At 38.0% G+C, this 22,904-nt stretch overlaps 1 protein-coding gene and 1 long non-coding RNA gene across 4 annotated transcripts; one reads left to right on the top strand and one right to left on the bottom strand.

Annotated features, from left to right (window-relative positions):
- Positions 1-10,474: 10,474 nt before the first annotated feature.
- LOC119915714 lies at positions 10,475-17,667 on the bottom strand. Of its 3 annotated transcripts, none has more exons than XR_005446994.1 (5): positions 13,160-17,667; positions 12,900-13,004; positions 12,259-12,418; positions 12,089-12,170; positions 10,475-11,552 (listed from the first exon to the last, which is right to left on the bottom strand). It is a non-coding gene; the product is annotated as an uncharacterized LOC119915714 (long non-coding RNA). The 3 variants fall into 3 exon arrangements; XR_005446993.1 differs by having other exon boundaries at positions 12,900-13,290; positions 17,182-17,667; XR_005446992.1 differs by having other exon boundaries at positions 12,900-17,667.
- Positions 17,668-17,781: 114 nt separating this feature from the next.
- LOC119915713 (sulfotransferase 2B1-like) lies at positions 17,782-20,675 on the top strand. The gene is made up of 6 exons (XM_038735419.1): positions 17,782-18,006; positions 18,570-18,781; positions 18,887-19,013; positions 19,241-19,335; positions 19,449-19,629; positions 19,858-20,675. Exons 1-6 carry the CDS (start codon positions 17,868-17,870, stop codon positions 19,965-19,967), a joined length of 864 nt encoding a protein of 287 aa, XP_038591347.1. The 5' UTR covers positions 17,782-17,867; the 3' UTR covers positions 19,968-20,675.
- Positions 20,676-22,904: the final 2,229 nt, after the last annotated feature.

Raw genomic sequence — 22,904 nt, 5'->3', positions numbered from 1 at the left:
GTATATAGGAATGTAAGGAATAAAATACAATAAAAGTAGAATCAGTTAAAATTCTATGTATTAGTATAAATAATATTCATACTATATACACCCTATATACAATATACAAGTAACATTCTACCTAGGTGTAAAAATATTTACACACTAAGCAATCAATATACAATAACAAACTATCTGTACAATCTGATACAGTCAGAATATACAATACTATATATATGTACATGTTTATATTTAAGTTTGATTAGTTACAAACAGCCTTGATGAAAACATACAAGGGGTATTGGTAAAAATGTTCAACTTACCTCTCGCTTTGGTCTTCAGGATGGATAGACGAAAAAGTTTTTCAAAAGAACAACACAGGTGAAATATGTCTACATACCGTTAAGATAGACAGATAGATAAATGGATGACTGGTAAACGATTAGTAAGAATAGTAAAGAAATTTTAAAGTTGGTTTTCTCCTTCAAAAACTGCATACTTGTCAACACTTCCACAAGACACCAAAGACTGCCATGCACCTTCTCTGAGGAGCCCAGAATATATACACAATCCTGACTAGCTATCTGGACAGTGATTGGTTCTTAGGATAAGACATCAAATGCTAACTACTGCTGGCATAGTAATGCAAATGTTCTCTGGCAATTAGATATAGGTTTGATTTACTTTTGTTTACTGTGGTAGACATGTCAGACATACTGCTTGAAGGTATTGTTATGGATTTTTTAGAAAGAGTTACACATGTCTTCAGTTAATGATGTAGATTTAAAAGAATCCTCTACATTTAAGTGACTAGAGCCTATGTGATTCACAAATGTTTTAAGGTTGAAATGTTGAGAGCTGTCTCTGAGAAGTCATCTTGGGTGAGGGTTGTGAAGTTTCAGTCATTGTTCTCCATTGTGTGCAGCGTGGGGGATGGTTTCTTGTTGCTGACGATGGTCGTTAGGGCGTCAAGATCGCAAACCAGTGACTTGGCCTTTGGTAATGCAACTTCTCTGGAGTCTTGTGGGAGATATTTTGAAACTGTAAAGAGCGGATGTACAATACTCCACTTTTGTTGAAAATTGTACCCTATGTTACAAGCTACTCACAAAAAGTAGCTAAATAAGGTGTTTTACACCAGAAAACATCTACTAAGAATTAGCATAATAACCATACATATGTGCGATTTAGTACACCCCCCAAAAATGGGGTTGAATAACTTTTAAAATATCACCAAATGAATTTTAAAGCGATTGTGTATAATATGGAGTTAATTTATTACACTAGTATGGACAAAAATACAGCAACACCTACACATTACTTTTATGACATGACCATTCTAAATCCATAGGCAAGATTTCCCTTAACAACCCATGAAAACACAGCCCCTACCAAATTTATTAGGACAGGGGACCTTGTCCATATAGTGTATTTGGATTGAATTCTATCTCAAAAGAAGGAAGACTGATGATCTCTCTGATTGGTCTGACACATGATCAACAATGCTTAAAGTCACTGAAAAGGTTTACAAGCAGTGGGAAAGTCACAGAGATGGAATTTAAATACCAAATTAGGTGATTAAGGTCTTAGTTTTAGAATGTCTGGCTCCTGTGGACAAAGAATTGAAATGATAATCAATCATTTAATATGTAAGGCTTACAATGAATGTCAACCAGGCATTCATAGTCATTCAAATTCTAGGTCACTCTCTTCTGATGAATTTAAACTTCTACGTACATACGTAGTGGTGGAGTTACCTACAGCCTGTCTCAGAACCAACACGATGCCTTATTGTCTTGCTCAGATTTTGATGATTTGGTCATTTGTCCTTGCTTTTTGTGCTTCTACCATAGGTATTTAGGCTATGTAGTTAAAAGGCTTCTGTTTTATTTGCCTTAATTGTGTTTATTGAGTGTTTAATTTATTTTGTGTTACATGCCACTTGTGTCAGGGATACTATAATTTAACAGAGTGGTGAGAACTTCTCTCAGGCTTACCAATATTGTAAATATGCTATACAAACTGGCATACACTTCTTTTAAGCGTATTGTTGAAACCCAAAATGTGTGGCCATTATAGTGCAGTATACAGTAAATTGAGGGTCAAAGTTAAGAGAGAAGAGAGCAAGCTTTCAGTTTATGAGCGTGTGTCTTCAGGAGCATGTGCACCATACACAAATGAGTTCTTACTGCAGTGGCCCAGTTCTAATCAAACCTGAGGCTTATTAGCATGCATCTCCTCTCTCCTGTATTTATTTTCTCTCTTTGGCTGTACCATCATCAGATTTTTATTAGAATTGGGTGTTTGGGCACTTTTACTAAACATATGTCTACATATATTTGTACCGTTTTCTTTTTGTGGTTGTAGGAAACTGTGTTATGAATTAGCATCCAATGCAGAGTTAAGCTGAATACAAAACCCTGGAGAAGTGTGAGTGCTGTCTCTGAGAGGTGACCTGGAGCAGGTGAGGGGTGTGAACGTGTGTCTGATTGTCTGCAGTGAGAATCTGTGTCTGATTGTCTGCAGTGTGGGGGAGGGTTTCTTGCGACCAATGATGATCGTTAGGCCTTTGAACTTGAACTACTTAACATTTTCAACATTTCACACTTGCACCCAATATTGTGTCTCGCCTAGTCATGTAAACTTAGTGTCTCTTCAAACCCCAAGTAACTACAGATTATATTTAGTTTAAATTATAAGTTTCTCTTAGAAATTATCAATTTCTTTTTTATTTCTTCTTGCTGGAGTGTGAGTGTCAATCCATGCTATCTAAGAGGGAACTTGTATCATTATGTACCAGCCAACAGTGGACATTTTTGTAATGCAAAACAACAAACAAAATGCATTCCGTTACATATAGACTAAAGATACATGTACATGTAATTGGTCAATATACTGGGAAAATTGGGGGGCTAAATCCTTTCAAAGGGCTGGTGAAAGTTCATAATAAATCTGTTTTTAGCAAATAAAAAAAGAACATTAAGAATCTTCCTGCTGACCATTTACTTCCTAATTTAAATTTATTTATCATGCTTGAGGAATATTTAATGATGTTGGAGTGTGACTGTTGCTCCATAGGATCTAAGAGGGGACATGTGCCCTATGTAGCAACAGTGGATTCCTGTCATTTAATGTATCATCGGTAATAGTCTTTTTCTCATGGGTAATGTGGGTTACACATTTCTTAGCAAAGGACAGCAGCTTCTCAGGTGGAGGTTCAAACTTCAGGCTCTTGAATTTTTAATTTGGTTAAAGTTTTGTGCTTTAATGTTTTAGTTATGAGCAATACTTTTGAATGAAGAACATATTATGAGTTGGAAAAGACTTAATTGAGAGTTATTTGGAAACTATTACTTGTTACATAACAATAGACCTTATTTACAAGTATAACTAAAGATTCTATTTAGGTTAGATTATAATTTTCTTTTAAGAATCATACATTTCTTTTTTACTCATCCATGTTGCAGTGTGAGTGTCGATTCATGCTATCTAAGAGGGAACTTGTGTGATTATGTACCAGCCAACAGTGGACATTTCTGTAATGCAAATCAACAAACAAAATGCACACCTATAAATATAGATTAAAGAAACAAGTACATTGTAAAATTGATTAAAATCATGTCCTAATTGGTCAATATCATATTTGGAAGATTTGGGGGCTAAACCATTTCAAAGGTCTAGTAAAACTTGATAATAAATCAGTTTTTAGCAATTAATAAAAAAAATTCATACAAAGTATCTTGCTGCTGACCATGTTATTCCTACTTTTTATTTATTTATCTTAAAGTACTTATGACTCCCCTGACTTGTGGGCAGCCCTTCATTTTGATGCAGTGTCAAGATTGAAAATGGTTAAGCCATCAACTAAAGCTGAGACATCATATTTCATCACAAAACAATAATAACAAATCATGCTTGAGCAATATTTAATGATGTTGGAGTGTGACTGTTGCTCCGTACTATCTAAGAGGGGACATGTGTCGTTATGTAGCAACCAACAGTGGATTCCTGTCATTTAATGCCATACAAGTGTGGACCTTTTTTTCTGTAGGCAATGCGGACCAGTAAATATTATGCATTCCTGATGAAAACTCATCAGGACATTAATGCTTCATGAATTAATTTGGGTAGCCCTTTATATTAGGGCTTGTCCATAAAGTACACAGGTACATCTAAGCTTGCTAGTCTGTAACTAAACCAGCATTTTCATTCCACACTTTACCAAGGGATCGACTTTGCCTCTGGATGTCATGTCATCGGTAATAAGTCTTTTTCTCATGGGTAATGTGGGTTACACATTTCTTAGCAAAGGACAGCAGCTTCTCAGGTGGAGGATCAAACTTCAGGCTCTTGAAGGTTTAAGTTGGTAAAGTTTTACTTATGAGTCCCCTAACTTGTGGGCAGCCCTTCATTATAATACAGTGTCAAGATTGAAAATGTTTAAGCCATCCATTAAAGCTGAGACTTTATATTTCATTACAAAAACATAACAAATCATGCGGAATAATTATTGATGCTGGATGTTGGAGTGTGACTGTTGCTCCATACTATCTAAGAGGGGACATGTGTCGTTTTAGCAACCAACAGTGGATTCATGTCATTAAATGCCATACAAGTGTGGACCTTTTTTTCTGTAGGCCTAATGCAAACATGAAAATACCATGCATTCCTGATGAAAACTCATCAGGACATCAATTTATTTGGGTAGCCTTTTATCTTACAGTCTGAAGCTTAATACTAGTTAGGAAATCTACTATTGCTGAGCCTTTAAGTTTTGTTACAAAAGCATATTATCAAATCATGTGTCAACAGACTGCTTAGTTGAGATTATATTTATATGTATTATTGTTTTTGCTTTCGTTTGTCATACATGCTATAGTTTGAATGTCAAATTATCCTTATTAGAAAAAGGATAACTCATTATCTGTTGTCTGACCTCATTATATTCATAAATGACTTTAAAATTAACCCCCTAAAGATATCCAAATAGCCTTAACAGAGTGTAGTGGATGTGTGATTCAAAACCAGTCTAAGATTCAGTTATTAAGAGCAAATACAAAGTAACTCTTTAAAATGCATACATCACCATTCCACACAGGTCATAAAAACGACCATCCCACACAGAAGAATATGAATTCCCCTAAGAGAAAATTAAAATAAGTGCACTAGTGTAATAAGATATTTTATTGTTATTTAAACAGTATTTGAAACCTAATTTTTGTTGGTAATACTGTAGTGCTTGATATCAATGCATGCAGCAAAGTTACTTCTTTACTACTTTACTACTATTTATTTTCAGGGGTTCGCAGGTGTTCATCTGCTGAAAACCAAAACACCGTGACTTATTGACCCTTTTGCAACACCAGGTCAGATCTGACCCGGGAAGACCAAAAATTTAATAAATTTGAAAAAAATACCCACAATTCAGTGAAAGTAGTGATCATTTTGTTTGTTTGTTTAGAGCATAGTGTGGAAGCATCCATGTTATTTTGGCGTAATTTCATGAAATAAAACCACATTTTTCATACAAAAGAATTTCAAAACGGGTCAAATTTGACCCAAAGACAACACAAGGGTTAAATAAGAAACAGCATCAAATTAAAATAAACCAATAATGGCTGCTGATCTGGTAAATGAGGTTGTGCCTGTACAGCATCTGAGGTATTCAGCCACACCAGGTTAAACAGTTAATTATCTTTCAGAGACCTATGTGACTCCTGAATGTAGCCTCATGTATTAGCATGAGGCTACATTCAGGAGTCACAGAGGAGAGCGACCCCAAACATGTGCCTTTTCAGATTTCATAATGTGCTTCGATCTGCATCACAAAACATAATGTTATGATTTTTACTTCCTCCCAATTATGTACATCAATTCTTGTTTGAAAACATTCACAGTATATCTGGAAAGCTTTCAGTGGCTGGCTGGGGAGGAAAATCAGGAGAACATAAACATCACCATCACCATCACCATATTGGGACAGCTGTGGCTCGTGGGTAGAGCAGTCGTCCGCTAACCAGAATGTCGGCGGTTTAATCCCCGGCTTCCCCAAGGCTGCATGTTGAAGTGTCCTTGGGCAAGACACTGAACCCCAACTTGCTATGCAACTTGCTTGTTATTTCCTTGCTGATGTGCAGTTGACTTAGGCTCCCAGCCATCAATCAAAAGACTAGAAAGGCGCTATAGCATTTACATTTATTATTTAACAGTATAAACATTCTTGCCATTTTGGCCAGTTTGAATTAAATAAATGCCGCCTGTTCCCATTAGCTGTAACTAACTTGACGTGTACATCTATGTGGCACAACTTTCTTTTGTTTGTTTTTTTGCTGAATTCATTTCAGAGTCTATTTAAAATCAATCAGCTATGTTTGTTTTTGGTGGCTCTAATCATTCCTCCTGGCTGAAAAATCTTTCTCTCCTCACATATTAACTTAGGAAAGTATCCACAGTCCTCTTGAGCTAGAATTTCAAGTTAGTCATATCAAAGTATTTTTTTAGCTTCTATCCCTCCACTCAGAAAGGAAACAGGTCCAGGTTTGTTGTAAAATTTCAAATATATTAAGACTCTCCTGCCTGCCTGTTTGATGAACAACCTGTTGATGTTTAACATGAGTTGCAGCTGGTCCAAAGGAGCAATCCAGTTATCTGGACTGATATATTCTTAAGTACGTCGTAGGTACTGTATGCTGCTTCATGTGTTTTAGGATTGTTTTTCTGAATTTTTCTCCCAGTGATTGCAAGTTTGTCTCACTCATTGGAGCATTACCACTAGTATTTGTTGGACTTTGATGTGACAGTTTACTTTCAAGTCACTTTCTTCTGTTCTACTGTATTATATACAGTACAGTACATGGGCACAGCTTATTCATTGGTTATGCTATTTCAGCTTTACTCTAGGACATTGGCTTTGACATGAATCAGTGACTGAGATTAAAGAGCTGAGTTTAAGCTTAAAATGCACAATCTATGATCCAAACATACACAGTTGAATTATCCTACCACCAAAATTAAACAGACAGGACTGGCAGATACTGACAAATACTAAAATTAGGAGCCAGTCCAAAACCACACTGAAATGCATTTGATAGTATGTGTTACACAGCTTCATGTTTAATACTGTTGTTTTGTGTTTTCTCATGTTTAATACAAGTTTAATACTGGTGTACACATTCAATGAGTAGCAACAACAACATCATCAGTAACAACTCACCTGACATGGGAAACGCTGTAATGCTATTATATATATAATAATGAAATGTATGGGGCTGATTGTTCTTATGTTGTATATATGATGCTTTGGCAATGTTGTTGTTACATTCATACCAATAAAGCTAATTTGAATTGTAATGAGAGTATCATCTGGGCGAAAAGTGAACTCCTCGCAGTTTTTCAGGCTCTGTGGAGGGTGCAGACCTGAAGGCACATAGACCCCCTTGTACCGCGTGTGCAACTCTGCCTCAGTCATAGTTCAAAGCAATGAGCAGAATTCCAGCAGCTCGAGTTAATCAGACAGTATCAGCTCTTTACTGTACTGTGAATCTGCTATAAAGTCTGGTGTCTTCCAGTCGCTTTCTTTCTTGCCCTGCAGAAATAGATTCAGTAACAGAAAGGAATACAACATATGGCATGTAGATGTTTGTAGACTGTAACCATGCATGCCGCAGTTTCTAAAAAGAAAGCGTATGGGTTGCTTCTCTTTTAAATTCAGTTGTGATTGTAAGCATTGTGGAAAACAAATGGGTGTAATATGTAAGCCAAATCTTATAAATATATGTGTGGTAGTCGTCGTTGTAAAAATCAGTTATCCCTCACTCCGTCTTAATGCATGTCTGGTTATATATACCACATATAAACCAAAATCCATTTGTTTTTCTGATGATTTCTGCTGATTGAGAATAGATATAATGTCAGACAGACAGCTGTACAAAGGGAAACAAATGGGGAACAGTTAAAATATGTACATGTTAGGTGAAACGTGCAGGTACACTGAATAATATCTGTGTAATGTTCTCATTAACAAGAACAAAACATCTCTTCATTGTTAAATTTCTGTGGTCACCAGTAACAATAGGCAATATTTGAGATGAGAAGTCACTCTGCGGTGAAATAGGAACTGAAATTGTCACTTTTTTTAACTCACACACTGACAAGCCCAGAGCGCTGGTTCATTTGAATCAAGCCAAAGGCACAAAAAAAAAACAACTCCCCAGGTTCCAGACTCTGAATCACTGCCCTCTGATTTATTCAGTGATTCAAAGATGATCCATAATCAGTTCATCAAATATTAAAATGGGGAAAAAGGGCAGTTCAGTAAGCAGGCTACACAAACATGTTCTAAACAAGGAGAGACCAGGATATGGTCTGAGAGATTAGTTTGGTTTCAATCTTGTTATTGCAGTGATTGTTAGATAAGGCTAAGTGAATAACAAACATGACCAACAGAAACATTATCATTGACATTATAATTACATGCACACATTAAGATGAGATTCATTCAACAGCTGAACAGCTAGCTATCTCTTATTTTCCTTTGGCTGCTTATCTGCTATGAAACTTTTTCTATTCTTGCCCCCTCGTCTCATGATCCTCTCTTTTTTGGGGTTTCCCTTGGGTTTATTCTGGGTCCCCTCTCAGTTTTTACGGTATACTTGCTACCCCTGGGGAAAACCATGCATGATATGTGGATGAAACACAATTGATTGGCCCTTTAAAGCCTGGTACCCTCCTAAAAATAAAGCATGCCTTTCACACTCCACCTACCTCCCATTATACATCTGCTGGTCTCACACGCCACATAGTGGCTGTGGCACTGAATATACAATATACACAGACTAAAGGTAATTTAGTGATTTGTGATACAAGGATTGTGATATAAATGTAAAAAGTACGCATAGACCATGTCCTGGTGTCTTCTAGTTCAGATTTATGTTTCTCTGATACAGTGAACACGTCACGATGATTTGATTCACTGGTTACCGATTGTATTTCAATCACTGACCAATCAGAGATGTGGGCAGTGATTCATGGCCTGGATCCTGGCTAGGTTTATGTGTCTTTGGCCTGATGCATGAAGAGTTTAGAAAGTTATGCCACCAGATGTAATCAGACAAATTCTGCTTTGGTTAGGGTTAGTTTGATTACTGTTTCAGGATTAGGTCAAGTACTTCAATGAAAGAGATATTCTTTTAAATGCAAGTAGCCCCAAACAAAGTGGACCTTCCTTTATAGTGCTCAGAAATAATGGAGTTGACTAACTGTCAGTCAGAGATCCACCTATGCTTTGTTAAATTTAGTCAGAAAGGTACTGGTGACACGATCACTACAGATATGTGAAAGGTTACTCTCTCAGTTTGTGTCACCTAAAACAAAAACAAGTATGATACAGACAACACTCATGTGCAGAGCCATGGTGAGGTGGAATTCATTGCCAGTGAATATTGTTCAAGAGGATACTAACAGCATCTCATCATCTCTGAGCTGCCAATGTGCTCTGACCTCGTTATGTGTTTAATAGTGCTACCTTATGAGCAAAACATTTTAATCAATGTAAAACGTGCGTGCCCTTGAGGCCCTTAAGATTTTTCTTATTAAACTTTTCTCCCAGGATAAAGTGGTTAGTCAAAAATATGACTTCTATTTACTAGAGTGACATTTCAGTGGTGTGTAGCCTACATCTAAAATTGCTTGATGTTACTGATAACGAAAGACATTAAACAAGGAGGAAATGTTTGGACAAATATTATTTGGCCTGTTGTCACTGAGCATGTAAGACAAGTTTCCCCGTTTTGTTTCCCTTTAAGCTGTAGGGTTAAAATCAACCTCTTCCACCCCCATAGAATTCTGCATCAGCCTGATCCAAGTCTTCCAAGGTCACTGCTGAGAACAAAGGATTTGGTTTGAAGGCATACATAGAACAGTGGCATTCAGTATCACCAGACATACTGAGGGATAATTTAGAAATTAGACGACCACACTGCAGCTACGCCAGATTCAACTGGCTTCATGCGTGACTCAATAACAAAAATATGTGTGCACAGGGATCTACACGCCCAATCCCTACACTGTAAAAATTATCAAGGTAGTTTAACTTAAAAACTTAAGTTCAATTGCTGCCTTAAAAATGTGAACTTTAAGAAAAGCTTTATTTTTACTCATGGTGTTACCTGACACAAGTTGTTTAATTAATGATCATTTATTGTTTCAACTTGAGTTAAAACAACCATCTGTATTACATTGTCTAGTCAATAAAACTTACTCTTTTTTGTCAAACATGCAAGTCTATACCCTTTCAACTCACATTTTTAAGCTAAGATAATTGACTATATTCATACCAATTGCCTTTTGAAGTTAGGTTAACTCATGTTTTTAAGGCAGCAATTGAACTGAATTTCAAATTAAGTAGACTTGTGTTTTTAATTTCCATCCCCTATCTCAACTAATAATGGCAAGTTCACCAGTTTCTTAAGAGTACAATGAATTAACTTACAATTCATGTATTCAAAAGTAATTTATTGTAAGTACCTCAACTCACAGACTTCGTCTCCTTCAGATACACTTGTAATTGATGCAACAAGCCTAAAAGCCAATGAAAACATTTATCTCAGACGACACAAGTGCCAAAGTGAGACCATATTTATGATAATTTAACATGTTCTAACAGTATTTAAACACAGTCACCTATAAAGAGCAAGGTCAACCCAACCAACTCTTATACCAATCAGTTCATTTAAATGAGATGATATAAACATTGAGACCATTTGCCTGCAACTGCATTTAACAATCAAAAAACGTAATAAAGAAAAACATCTGTCTGAGGAGAGAACAGTTGAGACCATCAGCTGTAATCAGTAAAATGCTTGTGATTTCTACAACATGGTGACTAATGAGTAGTAATAATATTAACACAAAACTCAAATGTCCAAGTCCATTACAGTCTTGTTCCATTGAAGATAAAGAACTTTGAGGCTGGTTTGTGTTTTCTTAAGTACTCCACTTCTAACGTCACAAGACTTCGAAACAGTCGAGACTATCAGCTCTCACAATCCGTCCAATAAAGAAGTGGGGAAGATCAGTGTTTTGTCCCCTCTATCATTCTCAAAATTAACAGTTTTAAATTGCGAGACACTGCTGTTTTTTTCCACAGTACAGAACAGTGCTGAAAGTGCATATAAAAAAAGAACAATGAAGTCTTGACAGGAACCATTTCCACATGAGAATCTTGAGAAAATGAGGAGCAGGTGTTACAGTCTGTACCTCAGGATTCTGTTTCTTAGTCCATGTTCTCGGGCAGATGCTTGATCTGGTTTTATCTTCATCACAACTCTCTAAAGAAACTCAAAGGAATACTTCATGGCTTCTGGGTACTCGAGATTGACACAGTAGATGACACCCATGAGCATGGCAAAGCTGCATGCCACATCTTTAATGTTGTGAAGCACAATGGTCTCTTCAACCACAACAGCTATCTCGAAGACCTCCCGTGGAAAGGCATCCCGTTCAGCACCTTCATAGCCTATCAGCAGGCCAAGTTGCATCCCCTTCATGGCTTCATCCAGAGTCTCCGTGTGAGCCTTAAAAAGCAGAGACCGTGTGTGACCGTGTGTGTTTAAGTCTGCAATTATATAGGCTTTAGAAGGCCATTTTAAAATACAATCGTAATCCTCAAATATAGAGCAGGAAAGTCACGCCCTTTAGGTGTTCCTCAAATAGACTGAACCTGATCAGTAACACCAACTATCAATTCATTTTCAGAATTTCAACCCTTGGAAGTGAGCCTGAAATTGTAAGTTCAGACACTGAAGCACTTTAGCAAATGTTTTTAAATTGTTCTCTAAAAGATGAGTGACCGGAACAGCCATATATAAGAAAAAAAAAGTGTAAATTACACATTATAAACCACATAAACTTGAAATCTGAAAGTAAATTTTGAATGAATTGAATGAGTTTTCATGACAATTAGACAGGCAACGTTAATAAGTCTGGGTTGGGATATGAAGTATTTTTCTTTCTTGAAAATCTACCCTGGGAAAAGAAAAAGTCCCACAATAAAAGAATCACCCATATACACACTAACAGTTTTGCGTTACAGAAATCATAATGGTCTTACGTCACACGACAGTTGATGGATCTTCGCCTGATATGTAGTGTGGCAGACCAAGCAAGGTAGCAGTCCTTCTCTCATTTGTATCCTACAAGAAAAAGAAACATGCAGTAAGATGAAAATGTTTTACCAAGATAATACATTTTGCCTAATTTTATGATGTGCTCTCCACTTACATCTTTCTGAAGGCAGTCCAAAATGTCTGAGTGATTGCTTCTTTCCAGTCTTGATTGCTGCTTTGTACACCTCTAGCAGTCTTGGGACCAGGCCATCAAGTCCGTTGAGAAAAGATTCCAGAAGGTCTTTGATGACGATTCTCTTGAACTCCGCCCTGATCTGAGAAAAGACAGATAGAAAATATAAGTCAAACATAATTATGAACAAGACATAGTATACAGTATCAGACAAAACATGCTTCTGTCTCTCATGGAACAGAGCTGGCCATCTGGAAATGACTTCTGTGATGAGTGGCTGATCTCCAATTATCTCTTTTCTGCGCTGGGAAAACGTAGCAACCATCAGGTCTTCTACCAGCTGGGGATCAGGGTCTCTCTTCAGCTCAGGGCATCCTGCTGCACTTAACTTGTGCCGATAGTTTCCAAGCTTAAATTTCAGGCTGTGAAACCACGAGTACCATCCCTTTTTCAACCCTGGCTCCTTCAGACTAGGATGCTTCTCCACAAGTGCTTTGGCTACATTCTCATAGTGATGCCTCTCAGGATAAGCACTAATCTTTGACATACTGTCGGCCAGTGTATCAAGGATATCGGTCTTCAAACCTTTAGGAATCACCATTACAGATCAGTCATTAGCATACCTGCAATTGGCTTCTTTCAGCTGCAGCTCCACATCATGTGAGAACTGTGGAATCGGGAAGGGGTCAGGCCATTCAACAGAATCTCCACTACTAAGAGAAGGGAAGCTGCAAGTGTCCAGTGTAGAATGAAGAGAAAATGAGAAGAAGAGACGTCATCAGCTGTTTCACAGTTGCCCGCCCCACAGGAAGGTCTTTGATGTCTGTTAGGTTGCACAACTGATTATTGAAATCAGGATCCTCAAATTGCAAAATGAATCCACCTCTCAGACCAAGCTTTGTTCGCAACACCTGATACAGCTCCTCAACACTGGATGGGATGTCTTCAAATGAAAGACGTCTGATTTCATTTTCTGATATGATGACACGCAGCAGCATTGTAGACTACTTTTACCTGAAAAGAGATAAAAATACATCGTCAAGTATAAATGTTTACTATAACCTCTTCATATCAGTCCCCGTCACACACACATCTATCCTTAAAAAATTATTCCCACATTTTTTAAGTATCAGTGAACAGAACATGGAATCTGATATTTTCTATTCTGAGTTTGGCCAGTTCCATATTTGGTCTTAAATCTGATACTGGCACGATTTTTCGCAATGCAACCTCAGTCTAAACTGTCAATCTGAAGTCAAAGAGATGGGTCACCTGAACTGAAACTGTTGCCTTGAGGCACTAACAGTTGTAGTTAAAAGTAGCTTTCAATATGCAGACATTTTCAGTGCAATTTGTTTCTACAAAGCCATTCAGGTCACAATCTCATCACTGTGGTTACAACTCCAAATCTGCACACTATGTAGTAGCAAAAGTCCTTTTAGGCAAGTCCTGCCACTCGGCCGCCATCTTGGTAACTGCTCTGGGGAGCTATTTCGACTAACAAGACCAGGCTCCTACGATTGGCTGAAATAGGTTTCCGCTTTGGTTGTTAAAAGCAGACGATTGGCTTTCTAGCGGGAGGGGCGGGATAACCGCCATCGTTGCCATTATGGGCTTTCCCCATAGAGCTGTATTGAGGATTTGTGGCATGTCTCCTATAAACTGTCTCTGGTAGTAGCCATTGTTCGACAACAAGCCACAACTAAAAATATGGCTCTCTTTATCCTTTTATTAGTTTTATTATGCGCTCACAAATGATCTTGCTCAACTGCAGATCCTCGTAAAAAGGAAACTTTCGAAACTGAATTCAATGGGCTCCATGTTTAATTATGTAAAATTAGTAAGCTGTGTGTGATATTTGTGTTATTGGTCTTTTGCACGTGTGGGTTGTAGCTAGTTTGTACTAAAAGGTGTAAATTCAATTATGTTTTAGGGCATAGTTGTGTGAAAGTGTATTGAGCTGCATTATATTGAGGTGTTTAATATTTTGCAGTTCCACGCCAAAAAAACAAAACAAACAAACAAAATAACACTACAATTTATATTTTTTCCGATGAAAAATGATCATTCCCTCGAACACAAATTCAATTAGTTGTATCAGTCAAAATTATCACAATTACACATTTTTCAAAATTGCTCAGCCCTAATAACAGTATAATTACTTACAGTGGGTTTATTTCAGCAAGAATGTCTTGGGAGTGACCAAAAGGTAGCCTTGAATGAAGTATGACACCTGTGGCACGTAGTCATTGAGATCCTCTGGTTTCACCAACAGACATGTAGTAGGACTTTTCCTCACAAGATGGTAACTCCGTAGATGCTCCACATAGTACGATGTAAAACACTACTATACCCATAAATCTTGATATGTTCAGTCTTGCACAGTAAAGCTAGGTAGATTGATGAAAGTGATGACTTACATCTTCTTGGCAAATTGGCAAGAGTCCAATACACACCACAGACTTTGTGTTTTTTCCTGGAGGTCCCCAAGGGATTACAAATTTCAAAGTCGTCAATGTACAAGGTTATGCATAAACTAAAATCTTGACCTGAGAGAACTGGATTACTTTTAAAGTAGTCACCATCCAGACATGACCTGTAGTGACCAGACTGTTCAACTGGTTTGTTTACTCTCAATACATGCAGTATTTCTTCTCTTTTGAGTAGATCAGAAAGTAATTTTAGAATAGGGACATAAACAGTATGAGACCTTTGTGTACTCAAAACATATTCAACAGATTCAATGACAGAAAAGTTTTGTCTATAAAATGACTGCCTTTTATATTCTGTGCCTAGAGGTCCCTCTCTTGAAAGCAAAGTGAGTGGGTTTGAACTCTGTAATGCTTCAGTCAACGATGATGTCAATTCCTCAGATGTGCAATTATGCACTGTCAAAATATTTTCAATTGCCTGCCTTGTTATTTGTCCAGCACCTTCACGAATATCAAGTAAGTCATCCACAATTTCTTGAATTGCTGACTTTGACACATGAAGGACTGCTTGCAGCCTAATTAAAAGGAATGCAATCCGCCTATGAATGGACTTTTGTACAGGCTGAAATACAGGTTCTGGCAACAGTAAATCTGGTGACACTAAATCATCCCCTTCATCGTTTACAAATGACTGACGGTCTGAATGACAGTCTCTCGATTTCTCAAATGTCTCTTTAGATGAAGAAAATATTGCTTGATATTGGTTGGAGCTGAAAAAGTACAAAGTTCACAGTGTATTTTAGCAACAGGATTTGATCCTTTTTTGTGCTCCTTTATATGTTTTGCAAAATCCACATGGGATTGGAGGACTGTCAGACAGTTTGGGTAAATGCAGCTCAAGCCCCGTCTTTCACGTCCACGACTGTCTTTGTAGTGACTCACTACTGTTTTACTGCCAAAACATACAGTACATTAACTGAATAAAGTGTTAAAGCCTTAGCCATTTGAACTCAAAACATGACGAAAACAATCTGTACACAATTATACGAAAAAGGTACTCCTATTTAGGAGAGGTTATAACACAACTTCAACACACACTTCTACCACCTTTCACAAACATAGACAAGGCAAATATTGACAATTTCTTGATATTACAAACATTAATTGTGCATTTTCTTTTTAACCTATCATTTGATGCTTTGGCGATTTATTTTTTATGTGATCGATTTTGATTTTTACCTTCACCAAGGAGGTTATGTTTTCATGCCTGACCCTGTCCATCTGTTAGTTTGCAGAACTATGCAAAAACTAATAAACAGATTATCATTTTTAGGGGACTGGTATCTATGCCTGTAAAATCTAGCTAGGCTCCTTACATGCTTGCTAATAACTGTTTAAGCTGGGTCTCCAACACTGATTTGTGCAGCTGTGTTCATGAGGGAAAGGGAGCAAGAATGTGCTGCGCCAATGCAATCAAATTTTAGATTTTAAATAGGCCTAGTAAAAAAAATTAACGATTATCAATATGTGGCAGTCTGCGTTGATATTGTGGCGCCACAAATAAATTACATATGGGAAACACTGATTTAACAACTCGCCACTGCCTGTTAAAACAGATGCGGCAGATCAGAGGCTGCGGTTTTAACGTCACCGCACTCTTTCAAAAAAAGGTCAAAATCAACTAATACAGATATCTTCACCTGCTCAGCTCTCTCTCTGCTCTTCTCACAGCGCGTCTAATTCCACAGTCCTACTTCACAGTGAGATCGTGAAACACACGATGGCGCCAGTAAAGTTTACCTTCCTCCCGCTGTTTTTTTTTTTTTTTTTTTAATTGGCAGGTTAAGCTGGAGCTGAGTATAAAGTCACTAATAAGCGAATAACATTGCAAAAGAAACTCGTCACAGATTAGCTAATAATGTTAAGAATGCCCAAATCCTCTTAATTTTGCTGAAGCAGCTAACATTAAGTTAAGTAGCAACTCACCTGGTCAAGGCTAATTTCTGAAATGCCGACGCTTCTCCACCCACATCGTTGGATCAGGCCATGTCTAATTACTGAAACAACGTTGGTAACGTTACGAGCCACGGCTAATTACTGAAACGTCGACTCCACTCCACACATCGTTGGCACGGGCCAAGTTAATTACTGACACTCTATAAAGCAGCTAACTCAAACATTCAAACAACTACCAAGCGCCATAACTGTCCTTTTTTTGAGGGGTGAATGTCATAAAAGATTCTGCTTGTGTTTCTTCTTAATAAAAGTAAAAAGTGACATTCGGACTAACATTTACGTTAAACACTGTAAAGTTGGGTTCACTGCTCAACACTAACGTTACATGCATTAATAAGCTGCTCTGAACTATCCTGTGTTCAGAAAGTTTCATGACAGCGATTCGTTTCTTCATAACTAACGTTAAGTTAATTGACTCATTGAATTGGGTTACAATTATTATAAATGACAGACTCACCTTGCTTCTCTTGCTCCAATCCGAAAAGACCCGCTTTTCCGCTGCCAAATCTCATCCAGATCTTTCTGGAAAAAACGTATTCATCCGCTGCTTACCTGCTCACCATTGTCAGTAGGCTTAATTTGCGTTCCTCTTCTTCTCTCAATGGGGAATTGCAATTGGGTGGTACGCCTCATTAATGTGTTACAAAAATCAATCAGCATAGATATTAGTCGTATATCAGATCAAGATAAAATATTCAGGACTATTTGCACCGCGCATTAATACTGTCGCCACACCGGGGTCATGGTCACTTTTTAAGAGATCCGGTTACCATATTCCAACTCACACTTATAAATTAAACTGACACATTGAAATTTACATTTCACTGAACTGGCTTACAAACCTGAGTTGAAATAGTGATAACTCATTAAATTAAGTTGAAATTTCATAACTTATTATGTTAAGTGATGGTAAATTATAGAAAGAAGTTTCTATAACTTATTGATCCAATCCTTTTTTACAGTGTATCACATTCCTTACTATTACAAAATCTGTGCCTCCAGGGCAAGAGAGAGAGAGCGAGGGAGGGAGGGAGAGAGAAAGAGACCGGAAGAGAGCAGAGGATCCAATCAGAAAGTCAAGTCGAGGTCCAACAGCTCAGTTGGAAGTTGGAGCTGCTGGAATTCTGCTCATTGCTTTGAACTATGACTGAGGCAGAGTTGTACACGCGGTACAAGGGGGTCTATGTGCCTTCAGGTCTGCACCCTCCACAGAGCCTGAAATACTACGAGGAGTTCACTTTTCGCCCAGATGATACTCTCATCGCGACGTATCCCAAGTCAGGTGAGTCCTTGTTCTACGTGCGCACCAGTATTGAACATACAAACATCTTGAATAGGGAGGGGTCTCACACACAGTCTTGATGTTAAAGAATATTAAAGATACCACCCGGGGCCGTCCAAACGGCGCTGGACGTGCGCGGTGATTTCCCTCTTAACTTTAGTAGGCGTGCCTTTTTTCCCCTTTTTTTTTTTAAAGAAATGCAATTGCGTAATTTGAACACAAGCTCTGTTGCCCCCTTTATATCCACGGTTTAGACTATACGCCTATCTGATGGTTTTTTTTGTCCCAACAACCTACACTTTCACTTTCACTTTCATTGATTTAAAAAAAATTATCACATAAGTTGTTTTATTTTGTCCTAAAACCACCTCTATTATAGCAGGGAAAACACATCATGGCAGCTGATAATGTTACTGTCATACTTTCCCCCTGTGTTCAATAAGAAAGGAAGCTCACACGTGTCACATTCTTATTGCAGACTTGTGGAAGTGCTGTGGTTTTCAGCCTGCCTAGTCATTAGTGTAATTTTACATTTAAGAGAACCTCTTATGTCCGTTGTTTAGGTACGACCTGGCTGCAGGAGATTGTTCCTCTGATCATGAGTGGAGGAGATCCAGCTTCCGTTGAGACTCTTCATAACTGGGACCGCGTTCCCTGGCTGGAGGAGAGCCGGGCCTGCATCCTCAACCTTGAAGCGAGACCGTCACCCCGTATTTTTACGACACACTTCCACTACAACATGATGCCACCATCCTTCTTTGAAGTAAAGCCAAAGGTAAATCTGCCATATAGTCTAAAGGAATCATGTCTTCAAACAAACAGTATATTTCGAAGACCGAAAAGGGTTGAATGATTAATGGATGTCATGTCATCACTGCAGGTCATCTACGTCATGAGGAACCCCAAAGATGTGTTTACATCCTCCTTTCACTATTATGGGATAACAAACTTCCTGGTACACCCCGGCCCACAGAGCGACTTCCTCCACAAGTTCCTTGATGGAGACGGTATATCTAATGTTTACACCTATGCAGTATACAGTATTTATTCCTAATACAAAACACATCACAGAAAGTGACAGGAACCCTCAACTGAACTGTATTTTATGAAACAGCTGTGGTCACACAGCTGGACAGACCATGAGGTTTAATGCAAAGAATTAACCTTATTAACCTTACTTACATTATATGTAAAGTTATAATGTATGATAAAGGAAACTGTGTTTTGCTTCTAGTTATTTTTGGCTCTTGGTTTGACCATGTGAAGAGTTGGCTGAATGCTGAAGATAAAGAGCGCATACTGTACATCTCCTATGAAGAGCTGATAATGGTGAGACCTCCTAAAATCGCTTTTTCCAAACAATTCTGACCTGACAAGAATACACAGTCACACTGTGAGAATCACTGTATGTATGAGATAGTCTGTGTTTCTCTCTTGTGCAGGACCTGAAGGACTCTGTGGCCAGAATCGCTCAGTTCTTGGAGAAATCACTGGACACTGAGGTGATAGAGAAGATAGCAGACCGGTGTTTGTTCAAGAACATGAAGCAGAACAAAATGTCAAACTACTCCGCAGTTCCTTCTGAATTCATGGACCAGACAAAGTCAGAATTTCTCAGGAAAGGTCAGTTTACAACAATAACACAGTACACGTTAAATTCCACTGTTACTGGATGCAATCTATAGAGCCAAACGACATTTACTGGGAATGACCGCCTATAGAATATTACTGTACACACACTATACAGTGTAACACATTACTATATTTCTAGTGAGCAAAGTCATCATTTAAAATTGGGCCAGCTTTCCTTCAAATGTAATCTGATTCCTCTTTTTGCGTGCTGTGTTTCAGGAATTGCCGGAGACTGGAAAAACCAACTAACAGCGGCAGAAGCACAGCACTTTGATGCTGTTTACAAAGACAGAATGAAAGATGTCAAATATAAGTTTGCATGGGATTAAAATAAATTCACTGAAAATTCTTAATGGAAATCATCCCACCATACTGTGATGTAGTGTTGTAGTACTCGAGACCGGTCTTGGTCTTAAGACCACATATTGATGGTCTTGTCTCAGTCTCGGACATTGAGGACTCGGGATTTTATTTCAAGACCATAACTTTGGGAATATCAATAAATTGCTTTTGACTATCTGATATGTTAACAACCTAACTTTGATTGGAAGTAAAACAAATTGCTTCAAATGCAACCAATAACCCTAATTAACGACGTCACCCCTCCCTGCGATGCTTACGTTGATTTCAGCTCTTAGTGTTTGTATGTGGGTGTTTTAATGGGAATGTGGATCTTTCAGATCAATTTGTGAAGTACCTATGATCTCGTTCCACATTGTATTGCATGCCATGCAATGCCCTCCCTCGGTCTTGGTCTTGGATCAGTCTCAGCCCCTAAAAGTCTCGTATTGGTCTCGATAAACTCTGGCCTTGGTCTTGACTACAACACTACTGTGATGCACAGAAACCTCTGAAGATGCAGTTGATTTACTTCAATTTAAAGGCCATAATGATCTTATTATCAATAACTATAACAGTAACTGGTATACATATATATATATATACCAGACGTTGTGTATCACATACTCACGAGTACAGAAAGAGCATACTAACACATGTTAATAAATAAACAAATAAATAAACAGTTGACCTTTTTACTCTTCCTGAAACAACATTCCCGAAAGGGTCATTCTTTGTTACACCATGAACACATTCATCTAGCTGAGCTTGGAAGTTTATGTTTTAATCAACTACTCTGTTATATGTTGAAAAAAACCCAGGATTTATAAGCATCCTGATTTTTCTTTTTTTTCCTGTCGACCCAACAACCTACAGAACCTCTTACATTATGTTAAGTATTTTTTATTTGCAGTCCAGTGGAGAGTGCTGTCAGTCAGTTTTATTTAAATAGGGTGTGTGCGCTACACCTATTACATACAGTATAAAACCCTGAAAGCACATTTTAAACATAACAGAACCTGTATTATGCATGTACGATAAATAACCTGATAACTTAATAAATGTTATAACTCTGCACTGAAATGATTGGACTGTTTTAGTTAAGTTCGTCAAAGTGTCATCCCAACAGTCCCGTGTTTCACAGTTTAAAAGGCCAAAAGAAGCAGCAAGGGAAGCCCCTCAAAAGAAATTAGTTAATTAACACAAGACAATCTCTATTTGTAGTTTGTTTTCAAAAAGCTATTCCCTATGGTTCCTTAATAGAGGACGTAGCAGCATTGTTGGCCATTTGTTCAAATGGTTAATTTGCTCAAAGTTAATTTGAATTCCAAAGTAAGCACGCTTTCCGATGAAAATGGAAATTCAATTTTCAACAAACATCAAATTGTACTATCCATATTGAGAACAGGGATGGACAAGAGCAGGACCCATATCTCTGGCTTCCCAACGAACTGAAGTCCAGTTTCAGCTCTGTGTTGGTCTCAACCGGCTCCTCAGAAAAATATATCTGGTTCGATCTCTGATGTCTCACAATCAAATTAAGTTTACTTACTTGCCTTATAAATTGAAATTTGGCAATTTATAGTTCCCAGATTGTTACACCGTTATCCCTTAACTTCACATCATGTTCCCTTGTAACGGCCCATGCTGTACTGGTACTCTATTAGTATAAAAAAAAGGCAATATAAATTGGGAAGAATAAAGCGTTACCCAGATACCAACTACTCGACAAGCAGAACAAAGCCAAATTAAAATTGTTCCTTTGTATTTTTCAACCATAGTTGGTCAAAAGGAGTACTTTTTACTGTTTGTTTTTGGCTGTGCGCCTTTTGCTTTTAAACAGAAGATAATTTCAGCCTTCAGCTTGAGGGTGAATGTTTCATCAACAGTGTAAGAAATAACAGCTAAACTGATCTCAAATGTAGCCTACAGCCCCAGTTGCACCTGTTGTCACAGGACTATAATTTCAGAATGACATGTGCACAAGGGCATCAATTTGTGTTAAAAAGTGGTGGGACATAACGGCTCAGATTAGAGGTGTGATGATACACTTGGATCAAGAGATGCGACGAAGCGCGAGAAGATTTTTAACACCATTTTGAAGAAATAGTAAATGCTGAAATAAATGAGCGGGGGTTCTGGGTGTCCTCCCCCAGAAAGTTGTAGCATTAAACACTTCATTTCCTTCAGTCTGACATTCTGTTCCAGTTTATGGTGGAAATGTCTTTATATAAGAGGGAAACAAAATTCAGCTGGCAGGCAGCATTTTCATAAATATAACGCAGTACTTACCAGCTTTATTTTAGCTCAAGTCACTTTTTTGGGACAGTGCACATTTGTTTTGTCTACAGACAACATAATGGGTGCTAGTAGGCTACTACGCATGTGACAATGATTTGATATTAGCAGCTTTTGGCTTTGCTCAGGTCGCAGTTATTTGTGACGTGTGTGGATCGGCGTTGACATTTGGACTGAGCATCCACCCCCCCCACACCTTAACTAATCATTTCATCTGGTAAAGACCTGTGGCCATACGGTCATTTCTTCTGCGTTTGTCTCGCTCTCTTCTCCCTTGAGAAGCAGCTGTCAGAAACTAAACCTTGCAGGTGCAGTAATGTCACAGCAAGCAACATGTGTGATAGAGAAGCAATAGGCAGACTGGAAACTCGCCAGCTCAGTCAGTTAGCGTCCAAAATACAAGCTGATCAACATGAGCTAATCAGACAAGGATTTAACGGCACCTGCCATATTAGTAGTCTTCTGAAACTTTGTGGTTAGTATCCTGGCAGCAGCAACCCTTTGAGCTGAATTTATGCAATTGGCTAAATTCAGAAAGCTCTCCTGGTTTAAACAGGGATTTGTTGGAAACCATAGGCTGTTGTCAGTGAGCCTTTTCATTAAATCTCTGAAAAATAAGGAAACAAAAA

The sequence above is a fragment of the Micropterus salmoides genome, unplaced genomic scaffold (genome assembly GCF_014851395.1).
Source record: "Micropterus salmoides isolate LMB-PRFRI ecotype aquatic unplaced genomic scaffold, ASM1485139v1 Ms_hic_scaffold_21, whole genome shotgun sequence".
NCBI lineage: Eukaryota > Metazoa > Chordata > Actinopteri > Centrarchiformes > Centrarchidae > Micropterus > Micropterus salmoides.
The sequence above is the reverse complement of the archived record's forward strand: the minus strand, read 5'-3'. Positions and strand labels throughout refer to the sequence as shown.